Raw genomic sequence first — 22,369 nt, 5'->3', positions numbered from 1 at the left:
GAGGGCATGAGTGGGGGGAGGGGATAAGGGCACATATGTAATATCTTAATCAATAAAGAAAAGAAAAACAAAACAAACAAAGAGGCTTAAATTGTAATTGCGAACATTTTTTAAATCAGAAAAAAAAAATTGCTAACGTTGAAAAATCTGCAATTTTAATCGCCCGGGTTTATCGCTGCTCCAGGAAGGAAATTAGGTCAATCGGCCAGGATTTGCCCTGTACAAAGGCCTGCTGGCAACACTCCCCGGTGGCCCGATCTCTTTTGAGTCCTTTGTTACAAAAGCTTCCTGGAACCAGGGACAGCATATGCTCCGGCCCATTGTCATGGGAGTGAGTGGGTCTCGGCACCACCCAGCAAACATCTGTCATTAGCTCCCTTGCCAAGAGCGAAAGCAGATGCTTGGAGCAAGCCACTGTGAACCCTGACATGGCAGGAAGATGGATGCATTTCAGGACAGAAGATCATTCCAGAAGACAAAAATACTTGCTGAATTCTCAAGGGTGAGCTACTCAGTTACCCTCCCTGGAAGACTTCGAAATCGGGATAATTAATTCAGAATCAATACAAGACCCATTTGGAACACCCAAAAAGCAGCTGAAGGCCGACTTGAACCTCTGAAAGGAAGCCCCTGCCAACTCTGGAGCTTCTAATACAGTCCATGTGCTGAACGTACAAGTGTCATCACAGCCTTAGAGGAGACTGCACCGCCTGCTAGCAAGCCTTCGTCCAGGAAACCCTTGGGGACATGGTTCCCTTCACAAATTCATGTGGATAGTCAATACCATCATATTACACACTGCACTGCATGCTGCACTGATTTAGTCTTAAAACAAGTTCACTAATAAAATGTTTGTGAACACACATATTTGAAAGTAAGTACCAAAGAAAGGACTGTTCAAAATGAGATGTTTCTCAGAGTCTTTTTAAAGTACCAATAAGTCATTCAAGCAAAGAGAGGGGAAGAGGGACGTCCGATTCGACAGATGGACCTCTTGTCCGAGGGAGACTTGGTTAAACTCCCAGGCTCTGTCAGGACCAGGACTAGGGTGAGGCAGGGGCCGGGCGCGCAGTGTAAGGATAAGCCAATTCTGGATGGCGGTCGTGCAAACGCAGCTTCTGTACATCCCTGCACCCTACTCACCCCACTCACTAACCTGAGTCCTGGCCCCCATTCTAGCTACCAGCACAATGTTCGCTCTGCCGGGGTGACATGGACAGTGGGATACAATAGCATATTAACCTCAGGGTAACTATGAAAAGCTTGGGAGTCCTCACAGCAGCTTCTAAACATACAGAATCTCTGCTTCCTTCTCTGGCTTTGGCACCTCGTTTAGAAAATGAGGGCTACCCGGCAAACGATGAGTTAACAATGTAACTGCTCTTCAATATTAAAAATAAGCACGCGGTGTCAAAAGTTATGCAGCAACTTCTGAACGTGTACAAGCACAATCAGCTCACTTTGGAAATACTTCCTTGGAAATGTTTGAGAGTACGGAGCACATAACCCACAGGCTATATTCTTATTTGTGCTGTGCCTGGGAGTGACTCTCCATTAACCCAGAAAAAAAGACTGGGCGATAGACTAAACCATCGGCAGGTGTTAGTACTTAAAACCAAGATCGCCAGCCTGTCCCGGGTCTGACAGGCGCTGCGCACAATGACCCAGAGCTGCAGCAGTCAAAAGCTACTTGGACTGTGCGAGTGACCATCTGTGCTTCTATAGAACATGCTTTGAGGAGAAGACTGTGTATCAGATGCTTTTATTTAGAACATGGATTTTCTTTTTTTCTTTCTTTTTTTTTTTGGTGCACACACAGCCTGCCAAGCCCCATACACTGGTTCTCAAAGGATGCCTTCCGGACCGGCAGCAGCACCTGGGAGCAGAAACACCCATGTCCAGGCCCCACTTGAACTTTGCTGAAGCAGAAGCTCTGGGTGGACGCCCAGGACTCGGTGATTTAACAAGCCCTCCAAGCGGTTCTGAGGCCGTTTCAGGCCCGAGCCACTGCCCTACAAGCAACAGGAAACATGGCTTCGCCACTGATGTGCTTTATCCCCTTGGACAAGACATCCCCCCTCCCAGGGAAAACACAATACTGGGGCTTCACTAACCAATCTGTTTGTGGGGGTCACAGCACAGATTCCTGGGCCCAGTAGAAGCTGTACCCACTGGGCACAGGGTAGAGGCCAGGATTCTCAACTAGCAGCCCTTCAAGTGATTCCAATGTGCAGCCAGGACTGGGAACCACTAAAGGCCGCCCCCGCCCCCTCCACTGCAGCCCTAAATAGCAGCATATCAGAAGTAACCGGGGAAAATGAGCCCTTCGATCAGGGTCAGCAAACTTTTCTGCAAAGGGCCAGATGGCAAATCCCCTGGGCTGCTTGACTCTCCATGCCGCTACCGCCTAAGGAGTCCTATGTGACAAGTCAGCGAGTGGCCGTGGCCGAGGTCCAGCACCACGTCATCCAATCTCAACTTCTTATCGTTTTCACGTGTCATAAAATAGGATTATTTTGATTTTTTTTCTCCAAACATTTAACAACGTGAAAGCCACTCTGAGCTCACAGCCGGTAAAATACAGGCAGCGGGCGTGGGCCGTGCTGCCGCTGCCGCCTGCGTTGAACACGGAGTAATTACATACACTTTGTTGGGCTCAGGAATGCGGTGTTCCTGACATATGTAACTTCAATACAAACAGCTGCCTTCCAAAGAGCTAGATGTTAGTTTTTTAAAAAAAAAAAAACCTGAGGTTTAACACGGCAAAATATACAGTTCGATGAGCCACACAGAAACAATGCGCTGAATGTGTCCTTGACCTCAGGAAGTGCACTGGCGCTCTCCTCCCAGTCACATTCCTTAGAAGTGACCCTGTAGCATGACTCCTTAGATCAGCGGTTCTCAACCTGTGGGTCGCGACCCCTTTGGCAGTCGAACGACCCTTTCACAGGGGTCGCCTAAGACCATCCTGGATATCAGATATTTACATTACGATGCATAACAGTAGCAACATTACAGTTATGAAGTAGCAACGAAAATAATTTTATGGTTGGGTCACAACATGAGGAACTGTATTTAAAGGGCCAGAAGGTTGAGAACCACTGGATTAGATGTCCATCACCTGTAAAATGGCAGTGCAATCAAGTAGCCTGAACTGAAAGCCGGAAGGTCACGCTTTCACTGCAGGGCCAAGCAGCATAGCCCCTCAAGCAGAAGTGACCCATCAGCACCCACTGGCCTAGGCCCCTGTTCTCCAATGCTGGGCGGCCTCTTGGGATTTTCCCAGCCCTTCTTCACCCTGCATCTCACCCAGCCCAGGTGAGGTCAGGGCATCACTGCAGGAAGGGGGATGTCAAACACCAGAAGGCCAGCCGTCCCCAGAGCCCTTAGCCTTCCAGGGCAGGGAGCAGCACAGTGTGAAGTAAATAGCAAATGAGAGACGGTAAGAAGCGAGAAGAAAAACACTCCCCAATTTATCTCAGGTCAAAATACCCACGGTGTCCATGGTTTTCCAATTTGGACATGAACAGATTCATCTGGGAACTTTGTTAAACTGCAGATCCCAGGACCATGTTCACGGAGAAGTGGGCTCCCGCAGATCTGGGGTGAGGGCCCACGAGGGCCCCATGATGATCACACATCGAGAAACACTGCACTGGGCTTGGGACATTTAAACCCAAAGGCCCCACTCTCGTGGAGTATCCTCACGTGAGAGGGTGGGTGGGAGCAGAGAGGTAGACATGGGAAGATGAGGAGCAGGTACAATTCACTGAAGAGAGAGATGGACGGGCAGAGGGAGCTGCAGTCACAAAGAATGTGCACCCAGGAGACATTTCACAGAACCATGTAAGAAAAGACTTCCAGAAAAGGAGCTGTAAGGGAAAAACCAAGGCCTAGGAATCATGGGTGACATCAGCGCTAAGTCCAGGATGCAAAAGTTGTGCTCTTTCAACAACTTTTAAGGTAATATTTTGAGATGAGGCTCCTTCGGTCTCTGAATGGCTCTGAATTTGGCCGCTCCCTAAAGGGCACCCAAGAACCTTTTGAAAAACACACCCTGGCCTGAGTCCCAGCAGAGACTCAGATTTCGTGGTTCTGGGGCAGGGCCAAGGCTCTTGGTAAACGCTGCCCAGTGAATTGTAACATGCAGCCAGGCTGATAAAGACACCATCAGGAGCAGCAAAGCAAGACTGTGAACACAAGATAATGAAACATTTTTTTAAAAGTGATTTTTGCTGACCCTTATATTCCCTGGGCCTAGAGCAATAAAACAGGGAGGAGGGAGGGCCACCACAAAGAGTGACTTCAAGAGAAAGCACAAACATCATGACAAGATGAGGGGCCTAAAGAGAGAAAAGAAATAACCCATATGAGGAGTAACAGGGCCTGAGAACTGAAATTGTCAACCCCCATCACCAGTCTCACCTCATCCTTCTGCACGTCCTCTTTAAGAAGGGAGGTGATCAAGTGGGAGGATGATCCACTCTGGACCCAAACTCCAGCTCTATCACTCATCGCTGACCAAGAGTGGACTCTTGTACGTGTTATTTCACCAAAGCTCCATGTCCACCTCACTAAAATGCGCATAATCACGCCTTCCTCAAAGGGTATTTGTGAGGATTCACAAGGACACACAGACAGAATGCACCAGGGTGCTGCCAGGTAGAGATGCCACCCAACAAATGGCATCCTCTTCCCTTGACCCATGCTGAATGCCAGCCCTGCTGGGGAAGCTATGGCTTAGAAGTGAGGTGCCCCCTTTCGCACGGCTCACCTCTCAGGCAGGTGATCCTGGGAAGAATGCAATTCCCTTATCTCACCATGGTGGCATCCTAGGTTGGAACTCTGAACACACGTTTAAAGTTGGAATCAGGCAATAGAGGGCTTTCTCAACATCGCGGTCTTGCACTGTGGTATGTACACAGGTCTTTGGAGATGGGGTGGATACACCAATTCCCCACCTATATCATCAAGTCTTTGGGGGAACTGGTTGTAAATGAATTTTTGAAATGGAGTGCAAATCAGTCACAAACTGACAACTGCCTGAATTTGTTCTAACACATTGCCCCTGCTTTTTCTACTGAAATTACACCCAGCATTACATGGTGCCATGTCTGATTCCCATGGATAATTTATAAATTGTTTTGTTTCCAAATAAGGTCTTCAGATATTTTTCATAAAACAATACTTATAATAAAAGCACAGTATTTATTTAAGCCTCCAAAAAAAAATCAAGTTTTGATTTAACCTGAGCTTAGCACCCAGCGTTAATGATCTATTTTCAGTACCTGTGGGTACCAAAAATGCAAGTTAGTGTTCTGCTTACCTTCAAGTATGAACAACTGAATTTGCTGAACTAACCACAAAACTAAAAACAACAATGAGTCCAATGGCACAAAATATCAGCTCTTCTCTCCGTGCCTGGATGATACCATTGCAGGACCAGGATTCTTGCTGGTTGTAGGAAGGGTCTGGATAGGCTTACACAGGGCACAAGTCAGCTGAGCTACCCTGATGCAGAACCTGGAACCCAGAAGTCAACCAAAGACAGGAGACACAGGCAGGTCAGAGAGAGGCTTGAGTCCAAAGAAATAGACCAAACCTAAGGATGGGGAAGAGGTTCATTCAATAGTTCCAGAGAGGAAAGAAGAGGCCAAAGTCAAGACGTATCCACAACGGAAAAAGTCAAGTTGCCCAAAGGAGGACAGGAAGCCAACGAAGGTGTGACCCAGGGCAGAAGCCATTTGCTCTCCTGCAAAAAAATGTGTAATATGTGTGTGTTCAGCTCCAGCTTCACTGGAGCCAGTAAATACCTCTAATAGCCATCCATTCCTCCCTCCCCATCCAACCACCCGCTCAGTGCAAGGGCCAGGCAGGGAGGGGCCTGGCTGTTTAGTTCAAGAGAGGTGGGGGCTTGAAGACAAAAGCTATGTTCTAAAAGCAAGGGTCAGAAATAAGCTGGATTCCTAATCCACTTAAGCTAGATACACTTAAAGAAACAGGGAGACAGAACCCAGAAACCAGGGGAGGATTTGAGGTCTTGCCGATGGATTTTTCAGGAGCTGGGAATATGGCAGGTAGCAGAACAGAAATGGTGTGCGCCCTTGCTAGCTGAGGTCCACAACACTTGACACAGCCCACATTCCTCAGAACACCAACAAACCTTCTAGTGTTTGTCACTGTAAACTGCTTCCTGTCTCAGTGTAGAAGTTGAAGTAGATGGAATAATAATCTCAAGTGTCAAAATGCCAAGCCTTGGGAAAATATTCTGAACCAATATCCACCTCCTCCCCCTCAAAGAATGAAAATGCAGTTCATATACGTTTGAGGCTTATCATGTGAAATAAGTACTTTGAAAGAGGCTCTAATTATCTTCAGTGTCCTTATCTTCCAGTCCTCTGGGGTCCTCTGGTCCGAGCATGGTTTATATACTGCCAGCATAGGAATCGCACAGTGAAACTCCCACCCTGACGCTTGCGACACGTGGCTGCTTCTTCTGTCACTTGTGATCCTTTAAGCCTTGTCATTTCTTTATTGAAATGTTATAAGACAGTCTCAGCAGAGCCCACAGCATTCTAATGACTAGTCTGGCATCGTATTTGTTGAATGTCTCTCCAACCAGGCTTTGCTCCTAGTTGCTAAGGACACAGAGAGCTTGGTGAGGAAAGAGAAAGAAAATCAAATAAACACAGTGACCGAATGTCAAGGTGGTGGCTCCTTTGGATGGAGAGGTCAAGAAGTTCTCTCCGGGAAGGTCTCCCTCGGGGCGTTCATCCCTGAGTGAAGGTGGGAGAGCCAGGCACATCTGTGCAGGAACCAGAGACCCAAAAATGAGAAAGACAAGCACCCAGGCTGCCTGAGCGACAATCTTCCCAGGACACAATAAGTGAGCGTTCCACACAGAGCTGTGACTTGCAAAGTCTCACATGTTTTTCTCTGGAGCTAAGTACACTAGTAAACAAGCAGACATCATAATTTTTTTTTCTATCATTCCAGAGTGAAAATTAATGGAAACATTTGACTTCCTATCTTTGAGCCATAAGATGCCAAACCAAATTCTCGGAAGAGGTCTAGAGGGCCAATCACATGGCTTTCAGAACATAGGAACATTTTTTTCCCCACTCAAAACCAAGTAAGTTGGACATGGTCTTCAAAGCAAGACTGAAAGCCCCCGTGGCGCTCAGTCTCTGGAGGAAAATAGGCTTCTGATTCTAAGAAACTCGCGGCTGGTGTCATATCCATCTCAGAGGCGGGTATTTCCAGGATGAAATAGCAGATTGTGGGAAAGAACAGAGAATTTACAAGTTTCCCAGCTCTGCGTTGTCCCTTTAATACAGCTGCACTGTTTTGATTGAAGTGAATTCCAAGAATAACAGATGGACCCATACTGAAGTTTCAACAACAAAAAAAGCCAAACGCATCTGATTCTTAAAAATTGCCATTTGTCACCATCGTGCCCCTCGTTCCCCTTAATTTCTGAATGACTGTGCAGTCACCTTCCTCTTGGGAAGGGCCCTCTGCCCACCCAGGGCAGTACCTCCCGCCCCACGTGGACATCCATGGCCAGTGCCCAACGCTCAGTGCTGGGCAGCAGTCCTAAGACACCCAGGAATCTGGAACTGAGAAAAGCAATTGCTTCCTGATGCTGTCTATGGTACTCCTTAAGAACACAAAGGAGAATTTCTAACATCCTCTTATTTCTAAAATCGGCACAGGAAAAGGCATCTAAGAGGAAGGTAGCTAAAAAATAAAAAATAAATTGTATAGAAAGTCAGTACTTAATGGTTATAGAGGTGCTGTTTGGGGTGAGAAAGTTTTGAAAATGGATAATGGTGATGATTGAACACGCTACAAATGTAACTAATGTCACTGAATTATATATTCAAAAATGATTAAAATAGTCAATTTTATGTCATTTATATTTCCCACAATAAACACAAACATGACAATATGGAAAAACCCAAGCTCCAGTTCAAAAAAATAAATTGAATATTCACTCATTTTTCTTTCAGCTCCAACTTGGACACTTGCAGTAGAGACCCATCATGGCAAGTTTTTTAAATATCAGAAAAACGAAAAACTGCAAAAGGAATGCAAAATTTCAGAGCTGTAACAAACAAACATACGCACCCACAACAGCATTAAAGATGGCAGTGGTACTCCAAGAACCAGGGCTGGATATCATTATAGGGACATGCTTTGCCCCTCAACTCACCTGCAGAAACATTGTTCTGCTTAACTTTACTGTACACCATCACAAAAGTTCTATCTTTTAAGTCATAAACATATAGATAAGCTAAAACACAAAATTAAAAGAGGGCTTTTAGGTGGGGCCACATAAAATTGCCAATATTCAACTCTCTCCTCCTAGAGAGATGGCAATTTCATATGGTTCAACCAGACCCCGCAGGTTCATTTGGTTGGAAGCAGCAATTGCAAAATATGGGATATCTGAGACTTGAGAGACCACAGGAGCCAAAAGACATAGCATCTATGTTTCTTTCCTTTTCAGAAAAAAAAAATGGGTAAGGTTTCTCCCAAATACATGAATTAATATAAAAATACTGTACTTTACACACAAAAAAGGACATAAAGTTTGAGAAGGAGATAAAATATACTTTAAAAATAACAAAGGGGGACTGGGTGAAAGAGGTGAGGGGACTAAGCAGCCCAAATTGGTAATTACTGAACAGTGCCCGGGAAGTAGGTGCAGCATAGGAACTACAGTCAATAATCCTATATAATAAAAGGGTAATATGCAAATTGACCCTAAAGACAGAACAACTGGGAACTACCGGTCGCTATGATGCGAACTGACCACCGGGGGGCAGACGCTCAACGCAGGAGCTGCCCCCTTGTGGTCAGTGCACTTCCACAGGGGAGCGGGCCTAAGCCGTTAGTTGGACATCCCCCAAGGGCTCTTGGGCTGCCAGAGGGATGTCTGACTGCCAGCTTAGGCCCGCTCCCCCGAGGAGCGGACCTAAGCTGGCAGGTGGACATCCCCCGAGGGCTCCCGGGCTGCAAGAGGGTGCAGGCCAGGCTGAGGGGACCCCCCCCCCCAAGTGCATGAATTTTCGTGCACTGGGCCTCTAGTATTGTTATAACTATATATGATACCAGATGGGGTACTAAGAATGTTGAAGGGCACACTATGGGAAGTATGATTATCTAACCACTAAACTTACACCTGAAACCAATACAAAATAAAATTGGGGGGAGGAGGAGGAGAGAATTATGTCCAGGACAGCTGACTAGAAAGAATGTCCTGTTGTCCCCGAGTTTGGCGCGTAGCCCCTAGAGTCTAAGTACCCAAAGGACACTACTTTTGCATTATTAATATTGCCCTCCATACTCCTTTTTTTCCATCTTCATAAATTGAGGTGTCTCCCTCTTCCTCTGTCAGTCATAGCCTGGAGACTCTTTCCTGGGCTGTGAGCTGCCCTGGAGACTCCAGCTGGCCCCCGCTGCTGGCCACCTCACTTGGGGGCAGGGCCAATGGTTGCTCACATCCCACCGGCTCCTGTAGAAAGAGGGGATGGGAGGGGCGTCTGACCCAGGCAGCTGCCTCTGCCAACAGCTGGCTTTGCATGTGAAGCCTGGAATGCAGCTCCCCTGGCTGCTGAGAAGCGCAGGCATTCCTGGGCTCTTGGGGCCAGTTTGTGCAGTCAGCTTCCTTTCATGTGAGATGTTTCACTCAACTATACCTAGGATCCATCAGCAGTCAGACCTGACTCACACCCCCGCCCCGCCCCTCCCCGCCCCCCCCCCCCCAGTCACAAAGATTAAAATCACAGTCTAGTTGTCCAGTTCCTGACAATGTGTGGGTCCCGCTGTTATTTGGAGCTCTAAAATGGGACAGAGCCATGCTGGGCAGGCCCACAGTCAGTATGCCAGCACTCAGCAGGCCTGGGGCAGATTTCTCCAGGACACAGGAGTGCAGAGGAGGGAGGGTGTGGAGAGGTCAAAAGAACGCCCATGGCCATAGACATTTAAGGGACACAAAAAGGAACCAATGGGGGCAAAGTGGAAGGGAGGGGGAAGCAAAAGAAAAGCAGTTGTCCATGGCAGAAAGTGTGAAAATGACTTTAAAAAATTATTAAAAATCACTACACTAACCCATAATCAAGTTTCACAAAATTGGGTCCATCTTATATTAATTCTAACAAGTCAAAACCAGAAGGTCAAACCAAAAAGGTTAGAGACGACTTTAAATGGGAGATGTGATTATAAATCATTTGGATTGTGTTTCCTGTGTGGCCTGGGGAAATCTTTCTTGGGGGATGACTTCAAAGGACCAGGCAACCTAATAGCCTTTTCCTGGATTAACAGAATGAGAAGAATAACTTTGAAAACAAAGTCTAATTATGTTTGTTGCAAATAAACAGCAAAGGGCATGGAGGAGGGCATCTATTTGTAGATTAGGGCAATTAAATCTCCCGCCAGTAGAATATTTCAGAAGAACCCATACAGAGACTGCACACAGCAAATCCTACAAAAATCATTGCATGCAGTAATCGTCCTAAATTTCCTGGGATAAGTTAAATAATTACCCTTTAAAATACAATTAGGTAAATTGATCTCTCTCTAAGCAATTTCAGAGCAATCGGAGATAACAGTTCACTCTCAAAGTGAAAAAAATCTAATTTAGAATGTATTACTCAATTCTACACTGTGCATAAAGGGTGCTATCGTGATCACCCGTGTGCCTTGTAAATGTTCCAGAAAAGACATCCTCACGTCAGCAAGGGTAAGACTGGAAGACAGCACTGGACAGGAGTTGAGCGCTCGGCCACATCCGCACCCTGCAGAATCGTGGTGCCTTTTAATTTGCCTCTTCTAAATCTCTGTCCAAAGCTTGTTATCTAGGACGATAAGCTAGTAATTTTGACATTTCAGGACATGTGCTGACCTGCCCGTGTACTGCATCCTCCCGAGGACACAACTACGCATATTTTTCAACCAAGTGTGTTAGCTTGTCACTTGCACATTTCTTTTTCCTTCTGCAAACACTTGCTGGTGAGTGTAGCCTAAGTTATGAGTCCAAGGGGAGTATTTCGGTCCTCCGTATTCCGAGGACCAATCAACAGCAATTAAGATTTTCGCGTGGAATGGAATTTTAAGTGAGCTTTAAAACCATCTCCCTTGCCAAAAAGGAACAGCTTGCATGAGTGTGCAAAATTCTCAGAGACTGAAGGAAATAAGAAAACATGCCCTTTTGTGCTGCCACACTATCGCCTACTACCTCCCTGGGTCCCCGGAGTTCCATTGTAGGATTTCAGTTACACAAGGCTCTCCTTGGTCTCTAACACTAAATAGAATTTTTAAAACTGCTTTTTAATCCACTTGAGGATTATTATGCTGCAGCCAGCACCACCCCTGGCCACGCTCAAGGTAAAATGGTTGTTGGAAGGGAGGACACCAAGAAAAGAAAGGCCTTGAAAGACCCAAGAAATATTTTCCAGCTTTCTCTACAAAGTCCTCCACCTTATCTTTATCGTTATGTCCTCCAAGGTGACAGATGGAAGAGTCGGAGAGACTTCCCTGTCGTAACCATGACCCTAAGGTGACTTCCAGGAATGTCTTCTAAATCCTCACTCCTCAACTGGGGCTCAAGAACCAGCAGCATCAAGTCACCAAGGAGCTTGTGAGAAATGCAAGACCCTCAGGCCCCACCCCAGACCTGCCAATCAGAACTGGCATTGGAAGGAGACCCCCATGTGATTCGTGGATAGTAAAGTTTGAGGTGCACTGCTCTGAGCCAAAGAGTAATTCATTTTTCAAGCCGTCTATGTTTCTGAGAAGTCATATTTTGGCAACATAAAAATTTCATCAGAAGTATTTTTAAAGATATAGAAAAATACCCATTGGCATGTTTTACCAGTTACCATCTGACTTCAAACATTACTATCTTTTTTGTGTGTGTGCACTAAAATATACATACGAATATAAAAGTTACCATCTTGAACATTAAGCATACGGTTCAGCGGCATTAAATCCATTCACACAGTTGTGTAACCAACACCACCATCCATCTTCACAACCTTTTCATCTTCCCAAACTGAAACTGTACTCATTAAACAATAAATCCCCGTTCCTCTCTCTCCCCCAGAAACAACAATTTCTTTTCTTTTTTAAAATAATTTATTGATTTTATTTTTTAGGGGGAGAGAGAGAAATAGCGATGTGAGAGCAGAATATCAATCAGCTGCCTTCTGCACATCCCCTACCAGTGATTGAGCCTGCAACCCAGGCAGTGCCCTGACTGGCAATCGAACCAGCAACCTTTTGGGGCACCGGAGGATGCCCAACTGACTGAGCCACATTGGCTAGGTCAGAAACAACAATTTCTTAATACCCTTTTATAACATACCAAATTGGGTTGAAATTAGCCAATGCCTTGGAAAATTACTAGACACGGGGGCTTGACTAGGACAAGGCCATACTCTGCACCTTTGACCAGATTCCTTCAAGAATTTATCCCAAAATAAACTGTTCAACAAAACAGGTCCAGAGCATAGAAGCATTGAACAGACTGTTGACTCTCAGAGGGAAGGTGAGGGTGAGTGGGTGGGTGGGTAGGAAGAGATCAACCAAAGACCTTGTATGCATCTATACATAACCCAGGGATACAGATAATAGGGTGGTGAAGGCCTGGATGGGGCAGGGTCGGGGGCAGGCTAAAAGGGGTCAATGGGAGGGAAAGGGGGACATATGTAATACTTTCAACAACAAAGATTTTTTTTAAAAAGAATTTATCCCAGCCCAGTTAAAAAGCAGGTGTTCCTGGGCACCAGGACCAGTTAATGAACTTCTCCTCCTCCTCGGTGACCACGCCTGTATGCCCCACAGTGAACTTGTAGGTCAAGAAAGAAAGAAACTAGAGTCTTTTGGCCACTGCCAGTTCTTGATCCTAGTCTGAGCCCAATTCTTTCAATCTCATCTCACTTTCCTCATATTTTAAACCCTGCAATTCCTACACAAATCACCAAGCTAATTATACTTGTTAGACTTGGGAATGACAGAGTAGACAACATTAAGACCAAGTATTTGAAGACGATTGAAGATCAGAAGTCCACGTTGAGCGTTGTTTTCATGTTTAAGTACACGTTATTCTGGCTTCGTTCTTTCTAAACCCACAATCCATAAATACTGTCAAGAGTGAACAGAACTACTCCCTGACCATCCCATTCCACTTCCACCGTCCACGAGAGCTGTCCGTGGGCTGTGACACAGACTGCTGACCACGTGTCACAGGCAGCAGCACTAAAATGCTGCTGAAGTTGCCATGTTAGAAGCCTCCATCCACTAAGCAAAGTGCAAATAAGAACAGAAAGTGTCTTAGAACCTTGAGGAAAGTAAAGCAAAATAAGCCAGTCACAAAAAAAATGGCAAATATTGTATGATTCCACCCATATGAAGTATGTGAAGCAGGCAAAGTAACAGAGACAGAAAGTAGAAAGGGGGTTACAAGGGCTGGGGGAGCAGAGATGGGGAACCCGTGTTTGGTGGGTATAGTTTCCGTATTGTGAGACGAAAGAGGTCTAGAGCTCTGTTGCACAGCCTGTGAATGTACTTAACACTCCCGAACTGCACGATAAAGTGCTTAAGACAGTAAATTTAATATTGTGTGGATTTTTACCACTTTTATTTTCAAAAAGGGAAAAAAGGTTTAAAATATTATCTTTGGGATTAAAAGATAAGTCAACAACAACAAAAAATAATTGCATTATAAATCTTTTAGGAATACTTATGTCAAACTGGTACACTGAGTAAGTATTGTTTCCTTTTTTATTGCATTTGAGAAGTATGTGCAGGGCCTGAAAGGGACTGAATTCGTGGGGCCAGTGAGAAAGAAAAAGGCAGAAGTCAAGGAAAGACAGAAAAATGCTGACCAAGCCTGCACGGGAACTTCAGCATCACAGGGGCGCCCCACCCTGAAGTTCAGCAGAAGTCATTTAGTCGGTTTATAGATCACACAACACGACCTGACAACCCGATGGGAAAAGAACCAGACTGGGCACCAGTGCAGCGACCACACCTGCGAGGGCTGGTAAACATGTGATCCCTCTGCCACCTTCTCCCTATGCCACCCCCCAATCTACGTCCATAAAACACAGCTATATCCTCACACCACCAGATGAATTCCAAAGAGCCATTCAAGACTCAGATGAAAAAGCATCTGAGGAACTACAAAACAGCCCAGTAAAATCACTCCTCATGAAGCCGAGAAATGAGAAGGGTGCCACCCCCAGGGACCAGCTGGGCTAAGAGGCAGAGAGCACCCAGTAGCTCATCTGCCTCAGACCACACAGCACTGAGCTTGCAGCTTTCATGCTCAGCACGACTTACAAATGACATTCAGAAACTCTGAGATTTAAATACTGGTATTTGACATCCTTTTATTTCTTGATGTCTTAAATTTTGATATGTGCCTCTGAGGAAGGGACCCATTTGTAATATTAAAATTAATTTCCTTCATAAAAATGGAGAAACTGGGCTCGTTTCACAATTACTCAGATATAGTTGATGAACAACATGTTATGGGCACCTATCCCCCTGCACAGTCGAAAATTTGCATATAACTTTTGACTCTCCCAAAACTTTACTAATAGCCTACTTTTGACCAGAAGTCTCGCCAATAACATGAACAGTTGATTAACATACATTTTGTATATTTATATACATTACATACTGTATTCTTACAATAAAGTAAGCTAGAGAAAAGAAAATGTTAAGAAAGTCATAAGGAAGAGAAAACACATTTACAACATTTCTTGGAAAAAAACAAAATATCCAGGGCTGGCTGGCGTGGCTCAGTGGTTGAGCATCCACCTATGAACCAGGAGGTCACGGTTCAATTCCTGGTCAGGCCACATGCCTGGGTTGCTTACTCGATCCCCAGTGTGGGGCATGCAGGAGGAAGGCAATCAATGATTCTCATCATTGATGTTTCTATCTCTCTCTCCCTCCCTCTTCCTTCCTCTCTGAAATCAATAAAAATATACTTAGAAGAAGAAGAAGAAAAATCCATGTATAAGCGGGCCTGCACAGTTCAAACCTCTGTTGTTCAAGAGTCAGCTGTACAATCAATGAGCCAGTTTCTGGATTCACATCCTATTTTGGTTTTCAATGATGGGGCTTTTCATTTGTTTTACACACAAAAATGGAGAACCAGGAGCAGCGGGATTCCCACACACAGAAGGAACTTCTGCAGCTGCTTAACAAGGTGGATAGGTAGCTCAGGCGAGGGGGTTAGTCAGTCTGATTCTTACAGGAATCCGGACACCACCACACTACCTCCTCACTGGCCAGCCAGTATCTCCGATACTCTATGAATAGTTTAAGAATTTTAAGGGAAAGTGGCAAGGAAACCAATGAGCAAACATCAATATATTCGGACTTTTCCTCCAGCTGCTTGCATTCCATACTTCTGATTCTTGGACAAGAGCCCCCAGGAAGGAGACCGGCCAAGTGGAGCCAAGTGGAGGCTCTTCTGTCCCACCCTGGTTGAACCCTGCCTTGTGCTCCACTGGGGAATGTCACTGCATCTCACACACACTCGAGGTGCGCACTTCGCATTCCTTGGGCGAAGGGACCGGTGCTCACCTGACCATAGTCTGTCTGGAAGACGACGACGCCCTCTGCACAGGAATTGACAGTACTTGGAAAATGCTGGCCATTCTCTCTCAGCCAGACCCGTGTTCCCTGTAAACAAAATAAACAGAATTTAATGATGCGTTTGGATTGCATGTTGTGGCAAAACACCACCCTCAAAATTACTATAACTACGACATTCCTTTAAAAAAAAAACTTTTTGACCTAGCTGGCTTGGCTCAGTGGATAGAGCGTTGGCCTGCAGACTGAAAGGTCCTGGGTTCGATTCTGGTCCAGGGCACATGCCCAGGTTGCGGGCTCGATCTCCAGTGTGGGGTGTGCAGGAGGCAGCCGATCAATGAGTCTCTCTCATTGTTGATGTTTCTATCTCTCCTTCTCCCTTCCTCTCTGAAATCAATAAAAATATATTTTAAAAAGAAAAAGAAAATTTTTGAAATGCAAATGTTCTCCTCAAACAAGCAAAGAATGACTCTTCAGAAAGCATCACCTGCAAGCTTTACTATAGAGAAGTGTGATGGAGAGGGAGGCCCACTTGGACAGAGAGAACGAAGAAGGGGCTGAGAACATTGTAGCCCGTGTTACTGGGTGCAACTGACTTATAGGGATTATCTCATTTCACTTATAAACAAACACGTGTTGAGGCAGGAACTATTATCACGCCCATTTTACAGATGGAGAAATAAAGGCCTAGAGGTAAAGTATTATGCCCATAATCTCAAGACTGAGAGAGAACTCAACCCCAGGCAGCTGGCTTCCAGAAACCACAAATTTGGCCAGGTCACTACTCTGCTTCACCCCAAGTAGAGAACTCTTTGGGACCTGCGAGGGCTTCCATTTTCCTGGGCCCAAGCCCCATGTACGTGCCCTCTTGGAGGGCTTCAGACTCCCTACTTGTACCAAATCCATGAGTCAACTGGATTCACCAAGAGAGGGACTAACATTTTAGTAAATATCAGAACCCAATCTACTGGTAGGAATGTGGATAGGATTCCAACAGACACCAAATGCACTCCACAGTCTGGTGTTGTAGTCCAAAAGATAACTTCCAGATTCCATTGTTTTAATGAAGGGAATATTTTTTTGGCATTGATTTCATTTCCATTGTAATTTCCCAAGTGGACAAATGAAATAAATATATTTTTAGCTTTTCTTCCTTTGATTTCACAACATAGAAACTATTTGTTTCCAAGAAGGAGTGATAAAGGAGTTTGAAGAAATTACTGGGTGTTCGCTGGTCATTCCAATCATAAAGAATTGCCTTTATGATGTACACCCATATGACGGACAGCTTTAGTATCTCATTACGTTATTTCTACTGTGCTCAACCATTTCATTAACTCCAACAAAAACAAAACTGGGAAAAAATATACCAAATTATAACTTGACATAGCAGTTAAACGGAACAACTTCTTTTTCTAGAACTTTCAACCTCATTTCAATGGCCTGCATAATTTCTGTTATAATTTACAATATATTTGTTATGGTATGTTAAACTCCCAGTTTAAGGGGTTACTACTGCTCTGTTAACAAAGAGTTGGCAGGAAGTAAGTAATACAGAAGTATACTGAATTTATGCTACTTTTGCTCTTTATAAATAGCAAAAACAGTAGCTTGCAGTAACGGAGTGCCCATGAGGTGTCCTGGTCATGTGCTCAATGACACTCTATATCTAATACTAATCCTCAGTAAGATAGGAATCCCCTCCCTGGGAGAAAACGGAATCTCAGAGCCTAAATTCTTGCCTGATGTCACAGTGAGTGACCCAGCCAGGTCTCAAATCTCTCCAATTCCTAACTCCAGGCTCTTCCCACACATCACACCGACTCTGTTTATCTCCTTAAAATAACTCATAAATAAATCAAATGCATTAATAGATTAGTCAATAATTAAAGTATAATACAAAGGCCCCTTTAAGTGGCCAGTTATCACATACAATCATTTTCAATCTCTCTCCTCTTTCTTCCTCCCCACCCCCTGGGAGGAAAATTTTAAGAAGATATAAAAATTCAATTTAAGTTACTCCCTCGGTGCCATCGATAACCAGCCAGGACCCAAAATGTTTGCCATTACACCACTGTCACTCAGGATCCAGTAAGTCACCTTGAGTTGGATGAAAGCATCTGGGGCCAGCTAACTGGACCCAGAGTCTCTGGAAGCAGGGGGACCCAGAGGCGGGGGCCACATGTGCATGGGATTCTACAAGCATTTCCAAGAACATCAAGGTGGCTGAGGCCTAAAGTTGAAAGGGCACTGGCTCACATGATTCCTCGTGTGAGTTCTGCAACTTTCCTAGCATCCCCTATGACAGCCCCACACAAGGCCCTCCCCATGGGCACCCCATTTCTCATTATTAAGGGAATTTTAAATTGTTAACCTCATCCTTCCTTCTTTCACCACCCCTCAAAGAGGTGTTGAAGTCCTCCACAATCAAGGTGGAAAAGATCATCAGAAATGAATATGAGAGGTTTCTCTATAAGTCCTGAAGTCTGCTTATTTAAAGAACACGCATAACACCAGCAGCGGTGCGTTCTTATCTCCACAGGAGTGGGTCATGTACCTCTGATGCCCAACGCAGGCTGAGATGCTGGTAACACCCAGAAACAATGAGAACCAACCGCCTGACAGTTCTGATTCTTGATTAGCAAACAGCTGCTTCCAAAAAGAACATTTACTTCGGGCCTCCTCTAAGACCCCTCAAATATCATTCCATACCAAACCATGTTATTAGTAACTAGAGGCCCGATGCACGAAAATCATGCAAGAGTAGGCCTTCCTTCCCTCGCTGCCGGCACCGGCTTCCCTCTGGCACCCGAGACCTAGGCTTCCCTCGCAGCCCTGGCTTCGTCCAGAAGGTAATCCGGTCTAATTAGCATATTACGCTTTTATTATTATAGATGCTCGAGAAAAAGATTTCCGAGGGCCTCAACTACTTTTTGCATCTTTTTTTTAATTCACACTTTGGAGACTGCGACATTTGAAAGCTTTGAAATACTTACACACATGTGAGCACACGTGTGCACACACATGCGTGTACCCATATTCAAATAGAAATTTTCAAAGTCATGTAAGGTGAGAACTTTTGCTCAGTAGGTAAAATCATGAAATACTAATTCAATGGACCACCATCCCAGATCCTGGGCCCAAAGCACTGCTGCTATGACCATCACCTGCATCATTTTTATCAGAAAAGGATTTCATGTGCACATTTCCAAATTATTAAAACTGTCTATTTAGTAAGAATAAATTAAGGTTTTTATTAGGAAACATTACTGAATTAATATAAATTGTGGCCAGGATTAATATAAACCTCCGGAACTATAAACTCCCAGAAACTATATAAGGCACGCAGCTTCTCTTACTTGAGTTTTGTTGTTTCTGTTTACCTTTTCACTTGAAGCGCCATCGAGCCTTTTATTGACACAGTGGTATATGGTCAAACACACAGTGCAACTTCCTTAGTCCAAAGGTCTTTCTCAACAGGTGTGAAGAGCGGCTGATAAGCAAGTTTTATGAAATACAGCCCCAAATAGCAAATTTAGGGCCCCCAGGCCAGTTCCCCTAGACCTGTGGCAGCTGGCTTCCACAGGTAGGGAGGGAAATGCATTCAAAACTCCCTTTGTTCTTTGAAAAAGTTCAAACTGGCAATTTTCATAGAATCAGAATTGCAAAGTAAAACCGTTGCAATGCCTGTTTTTACACAGATAAACTGCTTCCTGGTCCTTTCTCTGAGCCCCCAGACTTTCTCCTTCCATTCCATTGGAATAGAACACATATGCCCAGGTCCAGAAGAGAGGCCACCCACAGGTATTTGAAAATGAAGTCACAAGCAGACATTTACCAGACCATCCAAGTTTGAGTGGGAAAGAAAAAATTGCCCAGCATATGCAAACCATTATATCCTGTCATGGTGAAATAAGGCTGATAATTTAATGTACAATGCAGGCATATGGAGGAAGCTCACAACTTGAGTAAAATATGCCTTTATAAGAAGGTAAAACAAGTTCAACCATAACATACACATTTTATTAACACTTGGGCAAGTTTTCATCTTAATCTCTGAGACGGATATGTGTTAAATTTAACAGCTAAATACTTTTCTGCACATACTCACCAGTAACAGTTTTACACTAAAAAGCCCTTTCACATAAATTTCCATCTCCTTTGATCTTCAGAGCAATCCTGTAAGATATGGGGAGGCAAGAAATACCATCCCTTCTTCAAAAGTGAGGTTCATAGGGGTTCCATTTTCCATTGCCAACAAATGATTTCCTGGCTATAATAAAAAAGGACCGACTATACCAAGTGTTGGTGACGATGTGGAGATAGTGGCGGGCATGTAAAACAAAAATGTTTCCACATAATCTTACCATATGTCCCAAAAATTCAACAGCTAGATATCTACCTACTCAAGAGAAAAATTTTAAAAGTCTTGCAAGCAAATAGTCATAGCAGCATTATTCATGATAGCCAAATACTAGAAACCAATCAAATGTCCACCACTGGTACAGAAACAAAATGTGATAAATCCCTACGATGAAACTCTTCAGTAATAAAAACGAATCACTGATAGAATCAGCAGATAAAGATGAATCTCAAAAACTTCATGTTAGGTGAAAGAAGCCACACACAAAAGAGTACCTATTATAGGGTTCCATTTACATGAAATGTTCAGAAGAGGCAAATCCACAGACACGGAAAGTAGAACAGCTGCCTGGTGCTAGGATGGGAGGGACACTGACTGTGAACGTGGAAAATGGAACTCGGGGGGATGATGGAACTGTTCTAAAGCAGGACTGTGTTGATGGCCACACAACTGTATAAATGTACAAAAACTCACTCAACTGTGCACCTATAATGGGTGCATTTTATTGTATGTTATTATACCTTGGTAGTTTCAAATAATTTTTAAAAATTAATTTCCCAGTTTATATACATCTCCATTGTACATAATTATTTTTAACTATTCCATAATTGGAAAAACCCAATCATGTTTTTGTATTTGAATGATGGAGGTAACCAAGAAACAAACAAAAGAAAACACTCAATAAAAATCAAACCCACAACAATTAATTGTAAGGGCTGTGTTAAAACTCGGAGTTCTGAATTGAATTAATTAGTATCTGCTCTCCACTGACACTGACCAGGGAGCCAAGACACCACACAAGTCATCCTTAAGGTAATCGAAAGGTGAAGTGTCTCATGGAATTCAATTATCCTATATAATAAAAGCCTAATATGCTAAGTGTCCGGTCAACCGGTTTGCCTTTCAACCAATCAAAGCGTAATATGCTAATGATATGCTAAGGCTGCTCAACTGCTTGCTATGATATGCTCTGACCATCAGGGGCACAGTCAACTGGTTGACCAGTCGCTATGACGTGCACTGACCACCAGGGGGCAGACGCTCTGACCTGTAGGTTAGCTTGTTGCTGGGGTCTGGCTGATCGGGGCTGAGCAAGATGGGCCGAACACGCCCTGGAGCCCGCCCATGGTCCCTTCCCGGCTGGCCAACCTCCTGCATCCCTCCCCAGCCCCGATCATGCACCAGTGGGGTCCCTCAGCCTGGCCTACCCCCTCTCACAATCCGGGACCCCTCAGGGGATGTTAGGGAGCCGGTTTTGGCCTGAATTCATGCACCTGGCCTCTAGTTAATCATAAGTCCCCAGCCAGTGCCCCTCTGGGCAAGAAAGTTAACCTGGCTCCTTTCTTCCTCCTACCATGGCTATGTGAGGTAGCTACATAAAGCCTAAAATATTTACACAAAAATGGCCCACTGCACAAAAATACTTATTATTACCTACCTTAAGGTAAAGAAGATAAAAATCACCACATAGATTTCAACCTCTTATTGCCCTTTAAATAACTATGATATTTCTCTTTTGGCTTTAAAAATGATTTTCCTGGCTTTGAAAAAATTACGTTTAAAAATACGGTAAGAAAATAATCCTTGAAAAGCAATAATGATGATGGACTTTAAATACCATGCTGTGTGGCATATTCTAATTACAGATTCACGGAAAAGAGAATATTCTTCAGCAAAACACACAACTCAATCTCAGACCCAGAACAGGGCACCACACCTACTTTTGTCCCACAACCACTTACTTGACCTATGTTAAGTATCACAGTTCAGGATTCTCTAACAACCTACATGAGAAAGTCACAATTTGGTTCTGAAATGTGATCTACCTTTTTTTTTTTTAAGGCAAAAAGGTCAAATAATTTTGTAAAGGATAAATTAAAGACTATTTAAATCTGCAGTAAATTGAGCAGCTGAGAGAAACTTCTTACTTTTTTGCCTGTAGTGACTTAGTAAAGAAGCAACCCAACTTGGCCTAGAAGTCTCCTGTGGAAGGCTGGGGAGGGCAAGGGGATCTTGGTTGTGAATGGTGTTAAATTCCAGAAACCAGATGTGGATCATATATTATACTAAGGATTTAAATAGCACTTTTCTCCTGTTTATTTTTAATTGAGATATAATTAACATACAACATTATACTAGTCTCAGGCATCCAAGATAATGAATCAATATTTGTGTATATTATGAAATGATCACCACCATATGTCTAGTTAACACCCATCACAACACATAGCTACAAATTTACTTTCTTGTGATGAGAGCTTTTAAGATCTACTCTCTTAGCAATTCTCAAATATACAATACAGTATTACTAACTGTGGTCATCATGCTGTACACTATATCCCCAGCACTTATTTTATAACTGGAAGTTTGTCCCTTTGGACCCCCTTCATC

The 22,369-nt window shown here is 44.1% G+C and overlaps 1 protein-coding gene across 5 annotated transcripts in view; it reads right to left on the bottom strand.

Moving 5' to 3' along the window:
• The window catches only part of MYO10 (myosin X), a 197,712-nt gene that overhangs the window by 140,781 nt on the left and 34,562 nt on the right, over positions 1 to 22,369 (bottom strand). For 3 of the 5 annotated variants that reach the window (XM_006081493.3, XM_023752196.1, XM_023752212.1), the window contains exon 2: positions 15,607 to 15,705. In XM_006081493.3, the coding sequence (XP_006081555.1) occupies positions 15,607 to 15,705 (99 nt within the window). Of the gene's footprint in view, positions 1 to 15,606; positions 15,706 to 19,726; positions 20,897 to 22,369 lie in introns of those variants that run through there. The other 2 variants (XM_006081492.3, XM_023752202.1) reach the window with 2 other exon arrangements.

This window comes from Myotis lucifugus, unplaced genomic scaffold (genome assembly GCF_000147115.1).
Source record: "Myotis lucifugus unplaced genomic scaffold, Myoluc2.0 scaffold_0, whole genome shotgun sequence".
Taxonomy (NCBI): Eukaryota; Metazoa; Chordata; class Mammalia; order Chiroptera; family Vespertilionidae; genus Myotis; species Myotis lucifugus.
The sequence above is the reverse complement of the archived record's forward strand: the minus strand, read 5'-3'. Positions and strand labels throughout refer to the sequence as shown.